A 27,032-nucleotide genomic window follows, 5' to 3' on the forward strand; every position below is an offset into this window, starting at 1 on the left:
CAGAAAGAGAAGTAGCTGCTAAGTGCCACTCTGCAGAGAGGACACACACTGACTCACCACATTCGTGAGAGGGGCCAGGCTGCTTCTTCTTCCTTCTCTTTAGTATTAGATGGAGCACCGGCACACACAAACAGATGCATGATACAAGTACAGCTACAATCACGATGGCATAGTTTGTGACAGCCGGGGGTGGTGGCTTTGCATCTAAAAATGACCATAAGTTTTCGATGAGCCAGGAAAGTTGATTACAAAAGGTTTAGTCATGGACACGGGCAACAGTGTGGTGACCGTGAGAGGGCAGGGGAGGAGGGGTGGAAGTCGGAGAGGGTATAAGGGGGAGAAGTGGCGATGGAAAAAACACAATAAAAAGTAAACTATTGAAATGTATATACAATAAAAAATTTAAAAAGAAAAGATTTATAATTACTGCTCTTTTCTTATTTACATGCTAGCTTCTCCCCAGGGCTCTACTGCCAGAGGAGCTAGAAATATGCAATATGAGGCAATATATGCAATATGCAGTCTCCAGGCCTTCAACAGCTAACTAAGAACGAAGCCAGCAACTCTGGCCAAATGCCTGGACTGAGCTCCCTTACTTCCTGGTGGCTAGGATGACAGTGACTATGACTAGAAGAGGTCAACCTGGACCTTGGTTCTGGAATCTGGGTAAGTTACTTGTGCCAAGATTCTGAATGTACAGTCATCTATGTGATGCTCTGCTTCCTCAGCCCCATGTATAGTCGGGCCCCAGGCCTTGAAGTTTCCTTTGCAACAATACCTCCATCCACTATCATCTCTATATCAGGCTCTAGACACCTCTCATCTGGACAAATATTACAACCTCCTCACAGACCTCCCACATCCAGTTTTGTTTGTTTGTTTTTCACGTTGAGGTCACAATAGATTTCTCCAGACACAGCTGTCAGCATGCTTCACCCACTAGAAAAACTTTCTCTTCATGCCCTAAGGAATCGGGGCCAGAATCAGCTCCTGGGAGGTTAAGACTTACTTTCTTGCACAGAAACTCACAAGTTCTTAGGATGTTGAAACATAGGCTTTAGGGGAAAATTTTAGAACTGAGTAGCCCACTTTATAAACATTTATGGAAATAGTTCTGGTAGTTAATTCTAAATTACAGGAAAATACAGCGAGCTGACCTCCCATTAGCTTAGCTGCAATTTGTGGACCCATGGCCTTCTCCTGGACCCATAAAAAAGAGGAGTTATTGCAAGCCTTATTCAACACTTTTTGAGTCTGTCCCAGTTCATCCCACTTGATGCCTGTTTGGCATTTCCAGTAAAGGGGGGGTCATACTTGTTAATGTGGAGACTGCTACCTTTTAACACCCAAAATGTTCCTTGACTTAGAGTCTAACCTATCTCTGATCAACCATAGAAAGGGACACAGAGAGGCAAGCCCCATCTTCCTGACGCTGCTAGAACTGAAACACTTCTAAAGCAGTAGCTGAAAAGCAGCAGAAAGGTGAGTCATGTTGAGGTTATAGTTGTGGCAAGGCCCTATTCAACTGTTGACTGTGGAAACCATGGCAGAGGGCCCAAGGCATGCCATGTGTGGTGATGTTTGTGGCTCCAAGAAGGCACTGATCTTGGGATCGCTTGGGAGAGGTCTCTATCAGGCTACAGTAGAAGCAACCCGGATGGGCTGGGTAGCCTCCCCATTTACTGGATTCTCAGAGGCAACAGTGTTTGAGTGGAGGAAATCAGTACAGGGAGAAAGAATAGGCCCACTGGTAAAGTTGGCTGGTAGGAACTGGTCTCAGGGACTGCCCATAAGAACGTGTCCACAGGTCAAATATGTTTTAACAATGGGACATCAAGAGAGAAAAGGCAGCAAAGCCTGAGGATGAAGCAAGGAGTTGGAAGGATCACTTAGAAGGGGACAAAGCAAGGGGCCAGAACTGGAGAAGGGGCCAAGACAAGCAGAAGGCAGATAGATGGAGGGGGGCAGTGTGGTAAGGATCAGAACAAGCAGTGATGGAGAGAGTCTGGGAGAAGAGCTTCTTTACTACAGGAAAGAATCTTGCAGTTACTGCTCCTCAAAAGTGGGGTTTCAAATACAGATGCATTCCCTCAGGGGCAAAGATGTGACTTTAAAATAGCAGGTTCCTATTAGTGGACCCTTTGCTCCAGCTGGACTGGTCTCCACACAAAAGTGTCAATATGCCACAAAAATTACTGCTTCTGAATCTTTTCTTAACACATGTGCTGAGGTCCACCATTATCATTTGTGCCAACATTGGAAACTGCTAATCAATCACAGTCCTCTCACTTTCTAAGCCTGAATGCTGTCTCGGAACTTTTCCTGTTCAAGAAGCCACCATCATTACCTCACCACACTCACTAAGTCCAATTATTTATTTTATTATAAGATTCCACTTCCTTTAGAAAGACTTCCCTCGCCTTCAAGAACTTGCCTATGTCTGATTGCCTATAAACCTAATTAGAGTCACTCTTGTTTTTAAATTTATAGTTTATTTCCATGGAATATAATTTAGATTCCAATCCAATCTTTTCAAAATCCAGATTTTCATGTGTGGGCATCACATGACAATCTAATTCTATTTGAAGGTCCTTAAGGGCAGAGAGCATGTCTTATACCTTTGTTTTCATCCCTGCAACCAACAATGTCTAGAATGGTTCTATACTCATAACAAATGCTATATGGATGTAGCATGCAGGGGTATGTGTTTGTGTGTTTTAATGAATGGTAGAGTTCTAGCCTGGTGGAATCCTGCATTTTCTGACCTAAACTTCAGAATGGTCTATCCAAAATTGTCCAAAAGAGCGGGTCAGTTTTAAGGCTTAAGTGCATGCTTCCTCAAATGCAGCACAAGGTTATAGCCTCCTGACCCTGCAGCACTCAGATGAAGCAGGAGCCCGCTGAGTATAAAAGAGCTCAGACGGAGGTTTCCTGGCAAGCAAGGGACATTGGATGGTCTGCCATAACCATTTGTGTATCATACCCGATAAAAGAAATAGTCTTGGGAAGGCACTTTACCTATTTTGTATGGTAGGGAGAGAAGCTGTGTCTGTGTTGGCTCAGGTTGCAGGAGACAAAAGATGCTCACATTCATTCCAGGAGATATTGGAAAGGACAAGCTGATAGAAACACTGTATAATCCTGTGATATCATTTTGAAATATACTCATGGCAGCATCATACTCAGTAGTTGAATTCACGGTTGTTAGCTGAAAAAACATCTTCTTAGGTTCTGGGTAGCCTTGTGAAGATGAGCAGGTCAAATTTATGATGTCAGAATTTTCTGTTCTGTTAGAAGTTAGCATTATTTCAGGTTGACTGAAGTTAGCTGAAAGCAAGTAGAGATACAAAAAAGAGAGAACAGTCAGTCTAAATTGCATTTGGAAAAAAATAGCAAATGACTAGGAACTCTGATCTGGGAACTCTAGGGGCATACCTGATCTGGGAACTCTGAGGGCATACCTGGGAGACTCAGGGTGTCTAAATTGTGGTCCTTAGCCCATGGTGAGAGCCACATTATTGCCTTACATTTATTTTTTTAAGAATGGAATCCAGGGCCATGCTTAATTCCTGCTTACCGAAATCAAGGGGATGCTGTCTGAGTGATAGGAGGGCTGAATTTTAGTTATCAAAGATTTATAATGAGGCCACTTCTCTAAGAAATAAAGTCTGGAAGGAGAAGCGGTCTGACTTTAGGACTCAAGTGTCCCATGTGGTACATTCCAGGTGGCCAGACCAAGAGGACAGAAAGGGACTGAGGCTAAAGTTCCCCCAGGAACCAACAGATTTCATATTATGGGCATGCTCTAGGTCTTATCTTCTAGAAACCCTCACAGGATGCCAGTATGTGAGTAGATGGGGATTTTGGTTTTAGATATTCAGAATACTGGTTTGGGGCATGACAGAGCTCCTGTTGCCTTGTTTGCCATTCAGAATTTTATGGCTGTTGAGGAGCACTGGCATCTAGTTCCTTTGCTAGCCAAACACCTTAGTCTCCTCCCAGAGTTACTAGGTCATTTTCAGGTTCTACATACTAATGTATAATTTAGTATATTGCTTTGGAAACTTGAGTGGTTTGCATGCCACATGAATAAGTTTTGCTATATCAACACACTACTTAAACATTCTGCTTGTAATCTTCTGTGGTCTGTAGGTGGATTGCCATGGTAGTAACTACTGTAGCCTTATTAGCAATATCTGTGAAATCACAGGTTCTATAAGTTAATTATAGTTTTTCTAATACATATTAAAGTAAATATAGAATCAAGATGGTGGAGGCCTGAATGAAAGTCACTCTGACCTCTTCCTAGAACCAGTCTGGAATTACAACTAAATTGTGGAGAAATCACCTGGAACAAACAACTGCACAATAGCAAGAAATGAGCTGTATAACCTCGGACAGACAGAAGAATCAGCTGTAGCACAACCTAACTGGTAAGGAGGACAATAGAGACTCAAGAAGACGGGTGGGGTGCCCACAGGCAGCAACACCAGAAGGATATAGAAATGGCCATTTGGATATCCCTGAGAAGAGTGGGGTCTAAACCAAAAGTGGGGATCTCCAGCCCACAGCACCAGAGACCAAAAAGTATACAGATAACAACCAGCTGTGAAAAGCAGAAGGGTTGCTCTCTGCCAGAGACAGGCAGCTGGGGACACAAAGAGTCTTTTAAAGGGCCAAGACATAAATTTTTATTTGCAGCCACTTACCCTGGTCTCCAGCAAAGGTGGGGACAGAGTGGGCTAGATGCCTACGGAGAGACTGGGGAAGAAGGCTTTGGGGAGAGAACTGAGAGAGTAGCCAGCGAGATCCCGAGGCTGACTCATCTCCCATACAGCAGCAGCCATCTTGCTCAGGCAGACCACTCCCCTGAGTGGCAGCAGTGTGAGAGGACCCAGAAACCCCACCTCTAGGAGAAACTCTGCTCAGCCCTGTGCTGCCGAAGCCTGACTCCTGAGTGCACAGTGACTAGATTAACAGCTGAAAAAGACAGCCACAGACAGTAGATTGCTGGAAGTCTTGAACAGACTACCTAAGGCTAAACAGGGTCAACACCTGACCTCCTCAGAGGCAGATCCAGAAAGAAAAAACAGTTGTCTCCTACCAAGACATTCACACCACAAAGTCAGGAAATCAAGACAGATCAATTTAAGAAGCAGAAGCAAAAAAGAATTTTCACAAATAATGGGAAGAAAACAAAACAACTCTCAGTCAAAGGCAAAGGAGGAATCCCCAGAAGGAGAACTAAATGAAATAGAGGCAAGTCAAATATCAGTTACTGAGCTCAAAACAATGGTTCTAAGGAAGCTCAATGAGCTCAGTGAGCTCAGAGAGAATTACAAAAAACTACAGGGAAACTATGAGGAAATTACTGCAAACTATAGCAACATGAAAAAGGACATAGAAACTCTCAGTAAGAGGCAAGAAGAAATGAAGAATACAATTTCTGAATTGAAGAAGACAGTAGAAGGAATCAAGAGCCGGCTAGATAAAGCCAAGGATCGAATCAGAGAGCTGGAGGATAAGGTAGGAAAAAGCTCCCAGAAAGAGCAATAAAATGAAAAAAGACTCAAAAAGAATGAAGAGGCATTGAGGGAAATGCAGGACAACCTGAAACACAATAATGTTTGTATAATAGGGATACAAGAAGAAGAAGAGGAGGAAGGGATAGAGAACCTGTTTGAAAAAGTAATGATGGAAAACTTCCCTAATTGGAGGAGAGAAAAAGTCACACAAGTCCAGGAAGCACAGAGGGTCCCATTCAAGAGGAACCCAATGAGGCCCACTCCAAGACACATCATCATTAAAATGGCAAATATCAAAGACAAACAGAGAATCCTAAAGGCAGAAAGGGAGAAACAGGTCGTAACATACAAGCCAGCCCCGATACAGATACGGCTGACTTCTCAACAGAAACACTACAAGCCAGAAGGGAAAGGCAAGAAGTATTCCGAGTCAAGAAAAGCAAAGGCCTGCAACCAAGACTGTTCTACCCAGCTCTCAATTAAAATGGAAGGTGAAATAAGGAGTTTCCCGGACAAAAGAAGGCTAAAAGAATTCACCTCCACCAAACCAGCACTGCAAGATATGCTAAAGGGACTTGCTTTAAGAAGATGAAGAAAAAGTCTATGAATACCTAGTTCCTTTCACAGTCACCAATACTTGATATTACCAATATTTTTAATACTTTTTAATCTGATTGTGACAACGATGTGTTATTTTGTTTATTATTTGTTGAAACTAAGCCTGTTTTAGTATATTTCTTGTGTATTTCTATTATTTTTAAAATGCTTTAAGTGACTTTTTAGTATTCTTTATCAATTTTTTGATTAAATGTAGAATTTTTTCCCTGAAAAAAACTATTAATCCTCTTTTAGATGTGTGGCAAATTCTTTCCTATTCTATTACTTGTCCTTTAACTTCTTTTATATGTATATTACTATATAGTCTTAAATGTTTAATATAGTTGTATTGTCATTTTTTTTACTTTATAGCCTCTGGATTTGAGTAATTTACTTCAGGGTAAGAAAAATATTATTTTGTATTTTCTCCTAAAACTACTTAGATTTTACATATTGATTTTTAACTCACCTGAATATTTTTTTGTATAATGTGTGAAATACGGCTCTATATTTCTTTTTTTTCAAGTAATAGTGGTCCATGTACTTTATTTGTTGAATAAGTCTTATTTTTCCCATTGATTTGAAATATCAGTTTAATCATATATTACATTGTTAAACAGATACATACGTTTGTTTCTAGAAGCTCATTTTATTTCATTGATCTACTTGATTATTTCTGTGCTGGTGTCATGTTGTTTTAATTGCTAAGATTTTGTAATGGATTTAAGTTTTTTAATATTTGATCATGGATTTTGACATTTAAAAAATAAAATCAATCTGCATTTTAGAAAACGAAAAAGAAAGAAGGAACTCCTACCTTTTGTGACATCCTGGATAGAACTGGAGAATACTATTTTCAGTGAAATAAGCCAGTAGGTGAAAAGCAAATGCCACATGATTTCACCTATGAGTCAAATCTATTCAACAAAATAAACTAACGAACAAAATAAACCATAGGCATGGAAACATGGAGCAGACTGAAAGTGACCAGAGGGGATGGGGAAGGAGGACAATGATGGAAAGAAGGGGAAGAAAAAGAACATGTATGAATGACCCATGGACATGGATAGCAGTATGGGAATTGACTGTGTGAGCAGGGGTTGGGGGTAGTGGGATGGGTGGAGGAGGGCAAAGGGAGAAAAAATTGAGACAACTGTAACAGAATTAACATGATTTAAGAAAAAGTAAATATAAAACCACTAAAAATTTTTAAAACTGATTGTCTATGTCCTACCTGAAACACACCACATTTTTCTACAGTACCTTGCTGCACTTTGAAAACATTTATTTAGCACTTTGTTAAATGCTCCCAAAGCCCTGCGTCAGCTTTGAATCACACAGGGCTTAAAGGGAGCAACTTCCTATTCTATTTCTATTTTTACATCTGTTTCACTCTTTGGTTTCAGAATTGGTGTTTATCTGCCTTTTCTAAGTTCATCAAAAATTAACCTGTATCTAGTAATGCCATACCTGGGTAGCTCTCCTAGAGAAATGAAAACTTATATTCACACACAGACTTGTACATGAATGTTTAGAGTAGCTCTACTCATAACATCTCCAAATTGGAAACCACCCAATGTCTTTTCATGGCTTGAATGGGTATAAATAATAGAATGCTACTCAGTGATCAGAAGAAATAGACTTTTGGTGCATGTAATGACTTGAAAATCTGAGAGACATTATATTGAATAAAAGAAGCAAGTCTTAAAATACACACACACACACACACACACACACACACACACACACACACAATGGCTCCATTTACACAATGTTCTTAAAAGCACATGTCTATAGGATGCAAAACAGGAGTTACGGATATGGTAGGGGCATGATTATAAAGGGATAGGATGAGGAAATGTTTTTAGGGTGATGGAAATGTTTTATATCCTTTTTAGAGTAGTGGTTACAAAATTTATACATAAAGTTAATAGGACTGTATACCAAAGATAAAATAATTAATTTTACTGTATTATAATTATTAGAAATCCATTGTAACATTTAGGCTTTTCAAGGCCTGGAGAAACAAAGGAGTTGGTTTGCCAGTTTTTAGACTATGTGCATTAGGTTATTTCCCTTCTGTCTACCAGGCTCATGGTTGGGCAGCAAACAACTCATAAGCAACCTCCGGAAGGCTGAAGGGAAAACCCAAATTAGTTAGCCATGACCCTCATTAGGGACTCCAGGCAAAGATTCTGTGGGTGAGAAATCTTGGACCAAAGGAGAAAATGAACATATAAGAGATCTGAGGCCAATATGGTTATATAAACTTAGTAATGGCCAAATCACCCACGGTTTTTACTTAGCCACATTACCATTGTCAGTTAGCTCTGTTTTGTCCCCAAAGCAGATATTTATTGATCCTTCAGAAGCAAACTATAAAAAGTACAAAGGACTTCTGGTTTCCTGCTCTCAAACCCTGCATTACCTTCAAATAGACTTTCCAGAAATGGCTGTCCCGTGCCTTCTCTCTACAGGTCACCCCCCTGTTCCCCACCAATGTTTCTCTGCTCACTACAGTCTCATCTAGAAGTTCAGGTATCAGAATATGCTGTTGACAACATACCAATAACTGACAGGTCAGTACTCATTTGGTGGATGGGAACCATTCCTCCGGTCCCTTTGCGATGGACGAAACACTGATACAAGCCCTGGTCTTTGATCTGAACATTGTGGAGTCTCAGTGTCCAATTATCCTGGTCCAAGCTTGTACGGCCCTTGTAATTGGGATCAACATTCTCAGGGTTTTCTTTGCCTCTGAAGAGCTCATACAGAACCAACTTATCCTGGTTCTGCCAAAATACTACCAGCTCGCCCAGGCTTATGTTTTGAGGGTTTGTAAAGTGGCATGGGAGATCTCCAGTCTCGTTGAAATATGCTTGATTCTTCATGGAAGCAGCACCTAAAAAAGAAAAGGTGCAGATTGGGGAAGAAGAAGCAAGAGGGAGGGGAGAACAAGAACAACTACTCCATTTCTCTTTATACAATACTCAGATGCTATCTTGTTAGTAATAAGATCAAAGATCTAGATATTGAACTCTGGAGCTATGCATACACATTGGCATCTGGAAGTTAGGACTTCTTACTCTGCTGATAACTAAATGGGTGTGGCCTTGTGTAAACTGCAACTGCTATGAGGCTCAGTTTCCTTGCCTGTTTAATGAAAGGGTGAACCAAATGTTCTAAGGATCTTCCCAGTACTATGGGTCTGTAAATTTAAATCCCAGAACAAAGAAAACCAGTAGTTGGACAACTCATTCACCTATCTTGTTACCTTCTTATAACCTGAACATTGATTCTCTGCAGCTGCTACAGGCTCCATTACTTCTAGATCATCACCAAAAGCTCTCCCTTTCCTACCCCATCCCCTTATTCCTTAGCCTGCTATAGTGACAAGATTTCTGATAATGGTAACAATTTGATACCCCCACTTCATTATGCCTCAATAGCTGGAGGTCACATTGAGTAGCAGCCTTCAGATTCAAATAGTTCCCTCTACAGAGCTTCACTCATGACTGCAGTTTCCATAGCCAACTTTCTCAAGGATATGGCCCAGTGCCAAGACCCAGTGACCACTCTAAGCTCTTTCAGGGATCAGAAAGAGAACTGGGCTAATATCACGGTTATTAGGGCATTGTGGTGGTCAGAGACCATTTTAGGTACATGAATGAAATGCTGGAAATGAATCAGAGATTGGAAGGTGAACATGTGCTCTTGGAGTATTTGGGAAATCCCAATCACCATAAACTTGCTCTTGCCTGTATACATTGCCCTGGGAATTTTTACAACCCCTGGAGAACAGGCTGGGAGAGTTCAAAGGAAGGCTTTCATCTCCAAGGACATATTGAAGTTTGTGGAAGGGATTTTGGCTACTTAACTCCTTAAATGCAATTAATTATACAAGGGGGGACCCCAAAATACCCTGGAATTTATATAAATTTTATTTATAAAAAATGCATTTATTTGTATGTTTATACTTCAGTCACCTTCAAAGTACTCTCCATTTGATGCAATACACCTATTAAGACGTTTTTTCCACTGCTCAAAACAGTTTTTTGAACTCATTGATTTCGATGCCTTTTAGTGCTTCTGCTGTTTTTTGTTTCACTTCTTCCACAACGGCAAAACATTTCCCTTTGAGGACTTTTTTTCATCCAGGGGTACAAAAAAAGTTGCTGGTGGTGAAATGGGGTGACTGGAAAGGTGTGGCATGGGAGTAATGTTGTTTTTGGTCAAAAAGTGCTCAATGCTTAGCCCAGTGGGGGCAGGTGTGCTTGTAAATTACCCATCATGAAATGGACAAACACATTGAAAGAGTCTTCAAAAAAAATTCACTGAAGCTGAATCCAGACTCTCACAACAACAGCTGCTGGTACACTGATAGAGACTGATTCCTAGAACATTCACCTAGTCAGGGGAGCCTGTACTGCAAGGGGCCTACTCTCCAGAAGATAATTCAGGTTTTTTTGGGTCCCACCTCATATATTGTAATAACTACGTATGGTGCCAGGGGGATATCTGAAATATCAGGAAAACATTGTAAAGTATATTATCATCTGACCACAATGCTATAGACTTGAAACTAATACAAAATAACATTGAATATAAACAGTAATTAAAAAATAAAAATTTTAAAAAATGTCATCACTTATAGGGTTTTCGTAGGACTCATTCTGGGTCACAGAATTACTTGAGACTTGGCCAAAATATTAGTGGTCGGTGAGAAGTGTATGGTTGGGGGGAAATGCTGTTTCTTAGTTAATACCAAGTTAGATGCCACCTTGGGGAGAAAGTTAGGAAGGGTTCTAAATGAATCTTCATCATTCAAAACTTCATTAAGGAGGAAAGGGGGGTAGGTTGGTGAGAGATGAGAGGAGTTTCATTTGACATGTTCAGTGAGGGGTAGTAGGAGAAGTTAAATTGATCTTATCAATGGGTTTTTCTTCTAAGAGAAAGTAGAAGGACAAGTAACAATGACACGCACTTGGAAAAATTAAACTGTGCAGATTGCCCCAGTGGGAACAAATAATCAAGAGGGTTGGAGGTGGACTTGAATTTGAGGACTCTGGGCACCAGCAAGACCTGGCATAAATTTGAATCACTGCCTATTACATTCTGCTCACTAGAACCCTGTGAACCACTTGAAAGTATAAAAATGCAGCATCTCTACAGGATATAGCCCCACATTGGAGGGAAGTGGAAAAATCTACCTGGGTACCTGAAACAGTGATGGGGGACATAAGGAAGATGTCCTGAGGCTCCTGTTCTTCCTTTGCTAAACTCTGAACAATAAGATAAGAGTGCCACCTACTGTAAAAGCTTCTAGCAGCTATCTCTGGGGTAACTGATTATGGCTGTATTAGTAACTTGCCATACAATATGGGGCAAATGACGTTATGGAGAGAGCAAACACAGTTGGAAATTCTGCCAGTTAGCAGCCAACATTATGTTATTGCTCAGTAGTCAGCTGTGCCCTCTGGGCCTGGGAATGACTCAGCCTTAGGCTTCGGCTTTCTTGATTTATGGTGGTTTCTCTGCTGAGCCTCACCATACCTTCTCTCCTTCCCACTCACTCTTTCCACTTAGACTGGTCCAACTTCTCTGACCCAAAGATTAAAAGGGCTTTTTCTCCCACCCATCTAACTGCTCCCTCTTCACCTACCAACCAAACGTGTGGTCTGTGTCCTAAAGGCATCGGCATTGTGGAAGCCTGCTCAGAAATGCAGAAGCTCTGGCTCCACCCATGCCTACTGAGTCAGAATCTGCATTTTAACAAAAGTTCCAGTTTGAGAAGCTGCAATAGAAGTCCTCGACCTCTGTCTTAAGAGAGAAGCAGAGGAGATAATGACAGGAACACTTGGTTTCCCTCTAAACCCTCTCTTCTACTCTGGGGTGGAAATCACTCTGAAGCCCATTCTGGGTGGAACTGAAAGTCTTTCACAATTTGTACTCCATAGTTCCTCACCACTGCTGGCTTCCGTGACATCATTAGAGCTATGTGTGCTAATCCCCTGACAATATGGGAAAGATTTACTCAAGGTCTCTTTTCCCTAAGAGGCTTCAGGCCCCCACCCCCAACCCGTTATGACACCAGACCCTAGACCACCCAGCTACTAGACTAACTGGGGCTCCATTGGTGGGTAAGCACTGAGATGCTCTCCTTCCCCAGCACTTTGGTACTAGATATGTGGTCTGGGTCTAGTTATAACTGGCTGCTATGATGCAATCAGGAGCTAGGCACTCAAGAATCCATCCGGAAACCTTCCTAAACAGCTAAAGGAGTTTCTTTCAAAGGACACTTGAGAACTTCTTGAGCAATATACTATTTGACTGCCACACAAAAACAATGGTCTTCTAACCTTGTGGGGTATCTGACCCCATCTGGGACTCCATTCTTCCCTGGCTACTACCACAAATGCATGTCTTATATAGTCAAGGATCATCTCTCACTAGTGTTACTATACTTAACTGTACTCATGAATTTTCCTTTTTTTACTAACCTTCCTTCAGTGTTGTACAGGGTGTGGCAAAAGTAGGTTGACAGTTGTTTGTATAGAAAATAATACAATAATTAATAAATAATAATACAAGAATAATCTGTGTTTTATGGGCTCACAACTGTAAGCCTACTTTTGCCCCATGCTTTACCCTCTGGAAGCTTCATTCCATTGTAATAAACTACATCTTCCACCTCTTCATCAAATGTTTCCCCCAAAGTTATGCCTTCATTAAAATCTGGCCCCACCCAAAGGATGCCACTTGCCCCAGCCACTGCTTGTTTCATTTTACTTCACAGAGACCTTGAGCAACGCCCTTCCCTTCAAGGGGTTTCTGTCTCTCACTGCTGCTAGGCACTAACAGCAATGTTATTACTTCCTTGCTCACTGAGCATTTTGGCACTGGATTCAAAGTTTTTTCAGTCAATTATTACTATGATTTTGGGTGACATCAGCAAGGATGAGTTCACCAACAAACTTGCCTGAAAATACTTTGAACTTTTCCACTTTGAAGATCTTCATACACAAACTGTTAGCAGCTCCTCTCTTATGACATAACCCTGAACCTTATCTCCAAGAACGGCTCTGCTCCAGGAATCTTATAACTCAATGTACCTCTGTCCACAACATATCTTCCTCTAAGATTTGCTCAATTACTTCACCTGTATCTGTTTTTTACTTCATCTATCCAGTCTAGACCCTATAGTTCAGTACTTTTCAAAAGACCCCTGCAGCAATGGAAATGCTCTGTATCTCTGCTGACCAATATGGAAGTCAATAGCCACTACCATGAGCTATTGAGCACTTGATGTGTAGCTAGTGACTGAAAACTGAATATTTAATCTTATTTAATGTTAACTAATTTAAATAGCCACATAAAGCTAGTGGCTATCATATTGGACAGCATAGTGATAGTATATCTTTTCAATCATTCTCTTGCCAGCAACTTAAATAAGTTTACTTCTTTGTGTGAAATTCATTCCAAAAACACTCTACTTTTGATCTACATATCTGAAGGAAATTCTTCAATTATTCAAACTGGTGACATTACAAATCTTCAGTCCCTTGCCTGCTCAACTTGGCCTCTGAGCTGCTCACCATGCTTACCACCCACTCCCTCCTTCACAGCATTTCCCTCTGCTGCTGCTTTTAGTTTCTCTTTCTTTTCTAGTCAAACTCCCTGAAAGAGTAAGGCAGCCTCTGTCTCCCACCTCTCTGCTGAAACTTCCCTGGCAAAGATTGTCAGTGACTTCTCATCACTGCCAAATTCAGAGCTCTTTTCAGACCCCATTTTATTTGACCACTCTATTGAATGTTTACCACTCTGTTGGCTATTGCTCCTTGAAACTCATTCTTTCCCAATCTCTGACCTCCTGGTCAATTTTCTCCGATCACTCCTTAAATACTGATTATCTTGAGTGCCTGCTCTTGATCTTCTTACTGCCCACATACTCTCTGGATTTTCTACTTTAGTAAAAGAAGGAAAAATCACAAGGACTACTAAGCATGGATTTGACTGCCAAATATATAAATTAATAATTCACAGATGCTTTTCTCCAGTCAGTAATGATTACTATAATCCCAGATATCCATATCCAACTGCCTGCTGGACACTGCTGTTTAGATAGCAATAGATATTCTGTCCCTCCCCTTTAAACTTTCCTGTCCTCTATCTCAGTGAGTTATTTCCCCACTTGCTGCTGTCAGTAACCATTTGAATCATCTATAGAAAACATTCAAAGAGGGTCTGCACAAGTGTGGCTGAGGAGATCCAGAGCCACTATAGCCAGAGCTGAACTCATGGCCAGGCTGGTGAGTCAGGAGCAGCGTGCATCCTGTTGTGGCCAAACAGCAGGCTCAGTTCACCCTCCCTGTCTTCTCCACCCCAGGATGTGTGTGTAAGATGGCTTCCCTCTCAATGTTGAGTGGGGTAAATGAGCAGCAGGAAGAAGCAGGACAGGAGAAACTAAAGGCACCCAGTCACAGGATGTGTGGCAGGAGGAACCTCTACCAATCCATTAACAGATGAAGAAAATGACTCAGAGAGGAGCTGCAAGCAGGGAAGATCCAGGTTCTATGAGGCCTGACACTTTTAAAATTCTTTTATTTTCTTTTGGGGAGGGGGTGCTCTTTAAGAAAAGAAATGCAGAATTCAAAAACCAAATGCCCATGCCCATTATAGTACCACCCAACCAGAGGAGGATGCAACAGTGAGAAAAGTTGCAGTAAAAAGAGGTAGTGGCCTCAACCTGTTGTGGTTAAAATATCTGACTGTTGAAAATTTTACCAAAGCATAAGACACATGACCATGCTGCTGGGACCCCTCATGGAATCTTGGAGGGGCTTGTGTAAGTGAGAAGCCCTGCAGCTTAGCTTCATGAACTTCATAGTAAATAGCTGATGCAATCAGCCAAAGGTCACTGAAGTAGATAGTAGCAGGGCTGGGATTTTTTGATCCTCCCAGTAAGCAATGGCAACTTCAATCTATGGGTGTGGGCATGTGGGGACATAGAGGAGGGTGAGAGGGAAGGTAGGGAATGAGAAAAGCAGTGCTCCCTAATGAAAGGAGGTTTTTAGAAGCCCATTAGCTGTTTCCTAAAAGCCTGAGAATGCCAGAAATGGGAACAAAGAAGAACAGAAACGGATATATATGGAACAAAAGAGTTAAGCCTCAGGGAGTCAGAGCAGAGACCTTCTTGCTCAATGGGTGCCACTGGACAGGCCAGTCTACCCTACTTTGTGAGACGGCAGAGGAGAAGGATGCACAGACGGGATAGGGCTCCCTCCCAGGCCAGGCCTGTCAGCAGCCAAGATACCTGTTCTCAATCATGATGTTTCCTTCTCTACGAAAGTCTTTTTTCTTTCTTTCTTTCTTTCTTTCTTTCTTTCTTTCTTTCTTTCTTTCTTTCTTTCTTTCTTTCTTTCTTTCTTTCTTTCTTTCTTTCTTCCTTCCTTCCTTCCTTCCTTCCTTCCTTCCTTCCTTCCTTCCTTCCTTCCTTCCTTCCTTCCTTCCTTCCTTTCTTCTTTTTTTTTTTAATGTGATAGTGTTCGACGCTAGATAGAAAATGAGTAAAACTCACCAAGTTTCAGGCCTGGGCTTACAGTGGTCTGACTCATTGGGGGACAGTAGAAGGATTCTAGGACTTTTAAAAAGCCAAAGATGCTTACCAGAGAGCAGGAGAGCCATCACATAGACAGTGGTACTCAGTCCCATAGTGCTAGGGTTAGAAAAGAAAAGATAAAACATTGTTAGAAAATTAAACTGAAAACCAAATATGACAAGTGAAGTTTGAGATTCACTTAGGTCCCTGGGTATGGTAGAGACTATGCTATGTGTTCACCAAAGCTATCTCCTCTTCCTCCTATCCCACAGATAGGCCCTATTTCCCAGCCTTCCCTTTAGTTAAGAGGATCATGTCATTAGGTTCTTGCCAATGAAATTGTGGGCAGAAAAACTGGGTGTTGCTTTCAGACCTGCCACTTTATCTTTTCTCTTTCCTTCCTCCCTGGCTTCTTGAATGCAGAACATCCAGAGGAGTCTAAGAGTGTAGAGGATGGCAAAGATTCGTTGTGAAAGGAAGCTGGTTTGCAGAACAAATTAACAAGAGAGCTCTCTCCACCCTATGGTGATTCATACTGGACTGTGACATGAGCAAAAAATAAACTTTTCTTGCATTAAGCTATGAAATTTTTGGCATTGTTTATTGCTCATCTTCGCCAACACAGTGGGTATGATGGAGCAAACAGAAAGTACATGTTCATGAATCAATGTTCCTCTGGTTTCCCTGTGGTTCTCAAACTTTAATGTGCATAAAAATCATCCGGGAGAGTATGTTAAAGCAGATATGGTTGCAATTTAGTAGGCTGGGTGAAATCCATGTCTAACAAACTCGCAGGTGATGCTGATGCTCTTGGTGTGAGGACCCCACTTTGGGAACAGTGGCACTATTCACTTAATCTACATGATAAAGCCAATGAAGATGACAGGAATTGCTCTAAAACCTCCATCTTCTCTTTCTTCCTCTTTCTGCACTCACCTAGTTACCCCAGCTGAGACCAAAAAGGCTACAGAGTGGCTTACAGGGAAGCATAGAATAAGGAAAGATAACAACACAATAAAGAGGTGAAGAGCAAACCAAATGCAGGAATATAAAATGGAGCCAAGTATAAGGCCAATGCTAAATGCTTACCATAGAAATCTGCCCACCCTGCATGGTGCAGGTCACAGGTTTGGCTTATAGTTTTTAACAGCCAAAGTGAAAGGAAAACCTAATTGGTGAATTCATTAATAGATCTGTTTAGAAAATACAAACAAACCAAGACTTAGGAAAAGATACACAACTATTTCTGATCCAATAGCAGAAATTTCTTCCTTGGGGTGGATCATCCAGAAGCCATCCCTGATCCCTTTGGGCTATGTTAGATCCCCTTCCTCTGTTCCCCACAGCACTCAGCACAGTGCTTTGGGCTAAAAGTGTCTATTTGTTTTCTCCCTTCTAGGTTATAACCTCTCTTTTTTAATTAAAAATTTTTGAATACATCATACCTGCGTATGGTACTAAATTGCTTACCATCCTCTCCCTTCTTCACAGTAGTTCCTTCTGCTACTGCTTTCAGTTTCTTTTTTTTATAGTCAAATTCCCTGAAAGAGTAAACAAGTCTCTGTCCCAACCCTGTCCCCTAGCTGCCTAGTTTTCCCTGTAGACATAACTGGAATGATCACTGTTACCTGTTCACAGTTTCTTGCTTCTACGTGCAGTTATTTTAGACAAAACAAAATAAAAACATAGGCCCATATTTTTTTCATTTTATTTTTAAACAGCTGGTAGCACAGTACACATACTTTTACTAACTTACCACCCTACCTTGGAGAATGTTCTGTATCACCCCATACTGAGTATCCTAATTCTAACAGTTGTTTATTATTTGGTTGTATTCTATTGGATAGTAATAATTTATTTTGCTAGGCTCCATCAAGGGACATTTAGGTTGTTTCCCATCTTTTGTTGCAATGAAAAACCTTGATCATATGTCAAATCACACATGTGGAAGTAAGCTATCTTCCTAGAGTCAGAGGGTAACTGCAACTTTAATCTTCACAGACATTGAAAAATTGTTCTCCCCTAAGATTATATGTTTATGTCCAATCAACAAAACATGACAGTGCTTATTTTCACATCACTTTTGCCAATACAGTATGTTTTTTAATTTGTGATCTTTATCAATAAAGTTAAAATGACATCTCATTGTAGTTTTAAAAATTATTTTTCATTGTAGTACAATATACATAACATGAAATTTATCATCTTACTACTTTTTAAGTGTACAGTGGTATTAAATACATTCACATTGTTGTGCAACTATCATCTCCACCATTCATTCCAGAGTTCTTTTCACCTTGCAAAAGTTAAACTCTATACCCAGTAAACAATAACTCCCTTCTCCTCTCCCCCAGCCACTGAAAACCACTATTCTACCTTCTGTCTCCATAAATTTGACTACTGTAAGTACCTCACATAGAGTGGAATCATACAGTAGTTGTCTTTTTGTTATTGTCTTGCTTCGCTTAGCATAATGTATTCACAGTTCATCCATGTTATAGCATGTGCCAAAATTTCCTTTCTTTTAAAGGCTGAATATTTTATATATGTGTGTGTGTATGTGTGTGTGTGTATGTATATATTTATACATACACATATGTAAAATATGTCTATATATATATATCACTTTGTTTATCCTTTCATTGGTTGATAGACATTTGTGTTGCTGCTACCTTTTGGCTATTGTGAATAATGCTGTCATGAACATGGGTGTACAAATACTTCATTTCTTTTGGGCATATACTCAGACGTGGAAGTACTGAATCACATGGTAATTCTATTGTAATGTTTTTTGAGGACTTGCCATCCTGTTTACCATAGCAGCTGCGCTATTCCCATTAGCAGGACACAAAAGTTCATCATATCCTTGCCAACATTTATCTTTGTGTGTGTGTGTGTGTGTGTGTGTCATCTCAATGGGTGTGAGGTAGTTCTCACCGTGATTTTTAAATGAATTTTTTTTTATTACAAGTAGCATCTTTTCAAATGTATAAGAGATTATATTTCCTATGCTATACATTTCTCTTGCCTACTTTTAATTTGGGTCTTTGGCCCTTTCCTTATTTTTCTTATTGATTTGTAGGATCTGTTTTGTATTTAACAATTAGTGCTAATTAGTGACTAAATAGAAAGTAATTAGTGCATTGTAACAATGAGTTGCAAATATATTCAGTAGTTAAAGCACACAGTAGGTGTTCAACACACAAACTTCACACTGCTCCTGATTGCTCTCTTCCCCTACTTCTAGTGATTTCAGTGGGTTTCAGAGGTTGGCTTTATCTGTTGGGCCACAGCTGACACCACTCAATGGCAGACCCTGAAAACAAAGTTTTCTATTTGATTCTTGTGCACTTCCTCATATTAAACCACTCTCAGCATCATATTTAACATAGAATCCAAGGACTGGGAGACCTTTGAATCTGAACTCCCACCTAACATAGGAATCTCCCATTGTTTTCAAACAAATAATCAGTATGCTAAACCTAATCAAAGATTCTGCTCCCTGCCCCCACATGATGTATTGAAAAAAGGCACAAAATAAAATTATATTTTGCTATAAATTTAACAAATCACTTTGAATTCAAATAATTACCAAAAATTACTGGCCCTGGGAAATCCTGGATAAATGCTCCATCACTGCAAGTCATATAGTGGGAAGGAACGCTGGGTCTGACAAGGAAGTCAGCACCATTTTTGACTTCTCTGTTTGGAAACTCTCCTCTCCTGAGTGAGAATCTGCCTCCTGTTAACTTCCTCTCATTGATACTTGTCTTCCTCTGGAACTGCCCAGAGTAAGCCTAACATACTTTGCCAAAGCCCTTCAATGATTTGGGGACACTGATCACACCCCTCTTCAAAATCCTGGCCCAGCTGGGACAGTCCTAGTAAACTTCACTAACATTAATTTGGAGCATGCATTTTGGACACCAGTTTGTCAGAGACCCAAGTAAAATATGATGCTAAAACACTCAAGGTGGCCATCATTCTGTTTTATAAAGTATAAATGCCCATGTGAAGAATTTCAACTCTAGCCAGTGTGTGTGTGTGTGTGTGTGTGTGTGTGTGTGTGTGTGTGTGTGTGTGTGTTTGGCAGAGGAGAGGGGAGTAGAGCTAGTAAGCCAGTTTCTTAAATGTTGTTGGCTCTGAAAAAGAACAGAAATGCCACTGTTCTCTCAGGAATAAGGTCTCACGCACAACCTCAAGTCATTTCCAGAGGGCCTGCAAAGTAGAAAATCTTGCTTTTGGAGGGAGAGAGCAGAAATGGTAATGGGGAAGGAAAGAACCTAAGAATTTACAGGGGAGAGTCTCTGAGAGATTTCCGTCAGCTAGGAGCAGAATAAGGTCTGTAGGTACATGAACTGGTCACAAACCTGAAATGAGTAGGCTCCATGTAGTTGGAGATTCACTTCAGAAACCAAAGAAGAGCAACCACAGTACAACACTTTCCCTTACTTTACATGCCTGGCCCATCATAGAATGTAAGTGAGCTTCAGCTGAGTGGCTATACTATTAGTTCTCACAATAAGATGGGATTATTTGCCTCCATGTTACAGATGAAGAAATGGAGCCAAGAGAAGTTAAAAAACTTGCCCTAGCCACCAGGCTGGTAAATGACAAGAGTTAAGATTTTAAACCCATGCAACCTCACTGTGTTCTTTTCTAAACACCAGTGTAGTCCTTTTAAAAGTTCCAGCCAGTTTCAGCTGCTGCAGGAAAAGGATTCTGCAAGTGGAAAGGATTCTGATTCTGCCCACTCTCAGAATAACACAGGATTGCACATCCCCAGGGCCAGGTATGATGGTGGCTCCTGGAATCAGAGTGTGCTACTCAGGGAAACATGCTGGGCAGGTGGTGGGAGGGGACCAGAAGTATCCCTTTGTATCAGGAGAATTTCTATCCTGAGCTCCTATTCATTCCAAAAATATTGCTTCAGCACCCACTAAGTGCCAGGCGGAGAATCCTCCGCTTCCCTCCGGCCCTGGGACAGGTAATCACTTTCCTGTGATAGGTTTAGCTCCAGGCACATGTAACTGTGTTCCAGCTAAGCCTCACCCAGAAGAGCTCTGGGCAAATGTATTTGGAAATATTCACGTTTCCAAATGGAAAAGGAGGAAATACAGAAGGGATCTTTGGCGTCTCAGGTCTGAAGCACACTGTTAAGGTGTATTTCAGGCAAAAGGCATCGTGAAGGGATGTGCACGGGTGCTGGCCAGCAATTGGGTGGGACAGGGACGTACAGAAAGGATGACAGGGGAGGTGAGGGAAGGATTCCAAGGCAGAAGTTGGGGAATAACAAACAAAAATGTTCCCTATTTCACAACTTTGTGCAGAGTATTAGTGGTGATCAGGGTACTAGGAAAAAATGCTGATAAATTTGCTGCTGTCTTAGGAAGGTTGTTCACTGAGATCAGCTCTCATGCAAACATTTACTGAATTTACTCAGTGTCAGGCTTGTTTTAGAGGTTTTGGGGGGAATACAAAGGTGTGTATATAGGCCTTTGTCACTCACCCAGTTCTAAAAAAACAGGCAGGGTCCACAAATAAATATAATTCAAGCTCCAGGACAAGTGTGGGAGGTGGCAACATTTATCTCCACCCAGCAAATACAAGAGTCCTTGTTCCAAGCAAAACAGGACACCACAGTCCTTGTGGAGGGAAGATTAGGTTGGCCTCAGCCCAGGACTCAGGGCCTGACTCTTTGCCTTCGCCAGCTGATACCATGACTGGACAAAGGTAGGCTCATGGACTGGCGCTGTCAGCAAGGTGAGAGGAGAGTGACACACAGGAGGAGCACAATTTTCGCGGGGCCTTCATGTCCCCCCATAGGAGAAGTGGCTCTCCTATGGGGGGACATGCTGCGTGGATTACTTCTCAGAGCACCAGAACCTGAAGCTATCATCTGTACCTTTAGAGCAGCTAGTACTACCTTTGAGGTACTAGGAAGAATAAGGTAGGCTTACTTCTTTTTAAAATAAAGTTTCTTAACTGCAAATTAGGAAGAGTTCTGGGAATTGAATGTACCTGAATTTTCATGAGGCTATGACAGGGTGTCTTATGATATGCTTAAGAGCAGTATGGGGAAATATGGGGTTGATATTAGCACATTTACATGGCTGAAAAGCTGTGCCCTAATATTGTTGAGCATGCTGAGAATGGAATGATGAAGAAAAGCAGAAACAGCTCCCTTCATGGGGTTGCTTACAGTTAAGAAGAAGAGCAAGATAATGATCAAATATTCACACGAGTAAATGTAAAATTATAATGATGACAAGTGCTACAAAGGAGAGGTCCATGATATTTTGAGAGCCTATAACATGAGCAATCTGAACTGAAATTTGAGGAACAATGTGGTAGATTAAAAGTGGACACACTTTTTGCGACTCCTCCCATGATGATGTGGGATCTCAGATCTCCATGAAGCTGGGCTAGTTTCAGAGACTTGTTTGATCAATAGAATGTGCAGAAGAGAGGTTTGGGACTTCTGAGGCTAGATGAAAAGAAGCTTGCAGCTTTTCTCTTTCCTGGAATACACTTTCTGGGGCTCTGAGACACTACCCTGAGACCACTGTGCCAGAGAGGCTACATGTAGGTGTTTGGGTCAATAGTCCCAACTGAGTCCTGCTTTCCAGCCATCTCTGCCCATCTGCCAGGGATGTGGCTTAAATTCTCTACATCAGAGGTCATCAAACTGCAGCCTACAGACCAAATCTAGCCACCGGCTATAGTTATAAATAAAGTTTTGTTAGCACGCAAGCATATCCATTTATTTAATTATTGTCTCTGGCTGCTTTTGCACTTCAATGGTAGGGTTGGGTAGCTGTGATAGAAGCTATATGGCCACAAAGCTGAAAATACTTTCTGTCTGGCCTTTTATAGAAAAAAAAACAGCTCCCTTGCTCTAAATCAGCCCTGTCCAATAAAAATATAGGGCAAGACACATAATTTGAAAATGTTTAGTAGCCACACTAAAAAAAATTAAAAGGAAATACGTAAAATTAATTTTAATAGTATATTTTATTCCATCCAATATATGTAAAATATTATTATCTCAACATGAAATCAATATAAATATTATTAATGGAAATTTTACATTCTTTTTCTGTATGAAATCTTCAAAATTTTGTGGGTATTTTACACTTACAGCACATCTTGATTAAGACAAGCTACATTTCAGGTGATCAGTAGCCACATGCAGCTAGTGACTACCAAACTAGACAGTGAAGCTCTAGATAAGTCCATTCATTAGCTTAATAACACCAAGTGACCTTAGTTGATGTCATCAGAAACAGGAAAGTCACCTAGAAGCTTGAGCAAATTTCTAACCCACAACATTGAAAGAGAGAGAGAGTAAAATATTCATTGTGTTAAGCTGCTAAAATTGGGGGCAATTTGTAATGCACCAATAGGTAAACAGAATGGGCTGAATAGGTGCTAAGTAGGTGAAAGGTTGGGCAATGGTTTGGAAATATTCTTAGGCAAAGGAAACAGCATATGCAAAGGCACCAAGGTTGATGTGCTAAAGTGATAAGAGAGGCAGGAGACAAGCCTGGAGAGGTCAGCGGGGCCACATCATGCTTACTTTATGGGTCAGTTAAGGATTTGGTCTTTATTCTGAGAGCAATGTAAAACACTGAAGAAATTAAAGCAGAGGAGTGACATAATCAGGTCTGCATTTTGAAAAGATGACTCTGGTTACTGTGTAGCAAATGGACAGTAGGGAAGCTAGAATAGATGCCAGGAGACCAATTAGTTGGCAGTCAGTTAAGTGAAAGAAGGTGGTTGTTTGGTCTAGGGTGGAAGGGGCAGAAGGATAAAGAAGTAGATAGGTTCAGGCAATACTTAGGATTATAATCAACAGGATATGGTGACAGATTAAATATGGGGGATGAGGACCAGGTATTGATTGGTTCACTCATTTATTCAAGTGCCAGGAATCATTCTTGTTTAATAGACTATATCAAAGTGGTATTTTACTTTTTCACTTTCACTTATTTATTAAAACTATGAATGAAAGCACAAAAATCATGCTTCTTCTTTCAAGTTTGCAGATGACACAAAACGGAGCCAGAGTTACTGGGTCAGTTCATCAGCTGAATAAATAATACTCATAAATCCCTAAAAGAGAGTCTGATACTAACATGATGAGTCTCATGAGGATCTCACTTAAGTTTTAAAATAACAGCTGTGAGGTTGACTAAATGGTCAATAGAGAAGTAGCTTACCCACATTAAATGTAAAAATCACATACATGTTAGTGTGGCATGGCTAACCAAAAATTCTAATCTTAGTGCAGTATTTGGCCACTATATTCTGTACTTATCAGACCACATTACTTGTGGTATCATGTTCAGTGAGGTTGATTATACTTAAATGACAATGAAAAATTAGAGCTTATCAAGAGAAGGATCAGCACAATTCATTAGAGAATAATTTGAAAGTGTGTCAAATGAGGAACAGTTAAAAGAATTGGGGGCAATAAACTTGAAGAAGTACATGACAGCTGTCTGTAAATACTTAAAGGCCCTCCTGTGGGACAATACACACAATGTTGCTGGAGGGCAAGTAGTTCTAATAATTGAAAGTTACAGGGATCCAGATTTTGATTTCAGATAATGAAGAACTTTGAATAGAGTGCTACACCCAAAAAGACTGGATGTTCTTGTGAAATAATGAGCTCCTTCATCACCAGAATCACTCAACCATTTTAGGAGGGATTCTTGATTTGTGTGGGTGGTTGAACTCTACAATTTTTTAAGTTTCCCTTAAGATTCTCATTACATTCCAAGAAATGAGGAAAAATAAAGTAGATGACCTGAACACACCACCTTTCCCTGTCCCTCATCCTGAGTCCATTTCTCTAACTTTTAGTATGGCATGGTATGGTATGGCACATTTGGAGAATCCCCCTGTTTGGAGGATCTGCTGAGCTGACTATAAGTGGTCCAGGGCTTCAGAAGAGAGCAATCCTATAGTCCAAAATGGGAGGTGAAGGTTTAAAAGCAGGTCAGACTTGGTCTCAGGACTGTACCCTGATAACAGAACATGGTGAGCTAGGCAGGGTGTGTTTGCAGGAGAGCTCATTTCTGTTAGAGCAGATGATGCTTTTACTTAGTGTTGGCTCCAACTAAGCCTACTCATTCTGATACTTTCACTCCTGAGCATTGCCACTACATTGCTTAACAGAACTTTCTCAGAGAATTGCTGTTTTCCTTTTACATTAGTAATTGTTGATTGCCTAGAACTCAGCGTGGTGGCCTTCTGCCTCTGTCCTTAAAAGGCTTTGTAAACTGCCAAAATTCTCCTCAATAGAGCCTTTCAAACAGATTCTTGAAGAAGTACAACCCTCCATCTTAGGCATCCAGCTGATGTCTCCAAAAACTACTATCTCCGAATGAACCACTTTTAAATGTTGGGTTGAGTTCAAAAGGATAAATATTTCACTCATATTCCTGATACATACGTGCACATGCACACGTACAAGAACAGAGGCATAACCCTATGTTTAATGCTTCTTATTGGTATAAGAAGCATTGGTAAATTTCTAAGCCACAGTAAAATATAATAGTCTAAAAGGACACATGAAAATGGGAGAATGATCATGCCTCTTTGTGGGATAATAAGAAAAGCTGACTAGACTAGAAAAGAGGTAGACTTTGGACAAATAATGAGAAATTAGTTCTATAACTAGGATAGGATAGTTTAATGGGGCCTAGAAACTCAGATAAGTTTATATTTGATTTGATAGAGAATTAGGAGCTTGAGATTAATAGTTTGGGAGGAGAAAAATCATATAATGAAAGTTTAAAGAAAATAAGCCTATCAGTAGCCTGAGGAAAGAGGTGAGAGCTGATATCAGAGTAATCAAAAAAGCCAGTATTAAAGGTTCATGGACCTGGGATGAAGAGGCTGAACAAGCATGACAAAGAAGCTATGTGTGTCAATGATGCCTTGATGAAAACATGAACACTTTCCGGTGTCTGGTAGACACACGAGATCCTTGGCTATGGATACATGTCACCATCCTGAGCTCTGCTTTCCTTGAGCTCCCCCACCAGCCACATCTTCTTCCAGCTCAGGCTGTATCATATATCTGACTTGGTTTCTAATTTCTTCTTGGAGCAAATCCCCTCGGACCCCCATTTTTGGAGGATTTTTCTATTTTTTTCCCTCACCCATTCCCTTTCTATGTCAAGGATCATGCCTTTTTCAAGTTGTCAATGGCTTTGGAAACCACTTCTTCCATTTTGCCAAAAAGTGCCTATGGGTAAGCATCATGGAAAGTTTCATAGGTGCCTTAAGGCAGCCATGACAATCCTGGCCACCTAAGGGAGCCAGCCCTTCCTGTTCTCTCGGAACCAGAATCATGGTCAAAGAGAGAAAGTCAATGTTTCAGAGGCACAGTTTGAGAGGTGTCCCCTTCTCCTCATTTTGAGTACCATCCCTACCCTGGAATTTCCAAATTACTCATTCCTTGGGTTAAGGCATTTTTGAAAGCCCCTGTTAAAATACAAGTGCAAGCTGGAAGAAATGTGTGTTGTTGTTGTTGTTGCTGTTGTTGTTTTTAGGCATTAAAAGTTAAGTTCAAGTTAATTTATCTAAGTAGGAAATGGAACTCAGAAAGGAACCATACTCACAAAAGGAGAACAGGGAATGGGACATTTCCCATCTTGACGGGGAGATGAGAAGTACAGAAGATGCTTTTCTTCCTCAACACATATTCAAAATGGCATCTATTTTCCAAACCTCAGCCTGAGTACATGCAGATGCACAGTTAGAAACCAGTTTCTATAGTGGGTTTGAGATGAAGATAAGGGTCCAATAAAGGTTGTGTGCCCAGCCTAAGGCTCTATCCTTCCTGCCTGCCTCCCAAATACTCTTATCTGCCTCACCACAAAAGACGAGTTGTCAACACTGGCTTGGACTCTGGATAACCACCCACTAATCTCCCCAGCACCCTCCTTGCCTGTTTCAGACATGTTTTGCTTTAGCTCTGTCTCCTCACAGCTTCACTCTCCTGGCCCAGAAACCCCTAAACTCACTCCCACCTCTATCTGGTATTTGAAACATGGAATTTGAGCCTTGATTTTCTCCTAAAGAATCTGTCCCTGCTCACCTTTTCACGTTTCATGTTCTCCCCTCCCCTCCCTGCCCCCAACCCTACCTCATCTTCATAAAAACCAATCCTCACCTCCATCAGAAAGGGACATCTAACATCCAGGGATATCAGAGTTACCAAAATATCAAACTCAATGACATAGTTATTAAACAGTGAGCACAATCACAAAGAACTATTTCCTTCCCTTCAAAGGACT

At 40.8% G+C, this 27,032-nt stretch overlaps 1 protein-coding gene across 1 annotated transcript in view; it reads right to left on the bottom strand.

Moving 5' to 3' along the window:
- Positions 1–27,032, bottom strand: part of CD86 (CD86 molecule) — a 77,205-nt gene that overhangs the window by 6,091 nt on the left and 44,082 nt on the right. The window contains exons 2-5 of the mRNA XM_054574973.1: positions 15,788–15,837; positions 8,689–9,024; positions 3,019–3,327; positions 58–204 (exon numbers count right to left, since the gene is read on the bottom strand). Coding sequence (XP_054430948.1) covers positions 58–204; positions 3,019–3,327; positions 8,689–9,024; positions 15,788–15,837 — 842 coding nt within the window. The remainder of the gene's footprint in view (positions 1–57; positions 205–3,018; positions 3,328–8,688; positions 9,025–15,787; positions 15,838–27,032) is intronic.

The sequence above is a fragment of the Pteronotus mesoamericanus genome, unplaced genomic scaffold (genome assembly GCF_021234165.1).
Source record: "Pteronotus mesoamericanus isolate MK-2021 breed Mesoamerican mustached bat unplaced genomic scaffold, CSHL_Meso_final contig_27, whole genome shotgun sequence".
NCBI lineage: Eukaryota > Metazoa > Chordata > Mammalia > Chiroptera > Mormoopidae > Pteronotus > Pteronotus mesoamericanus.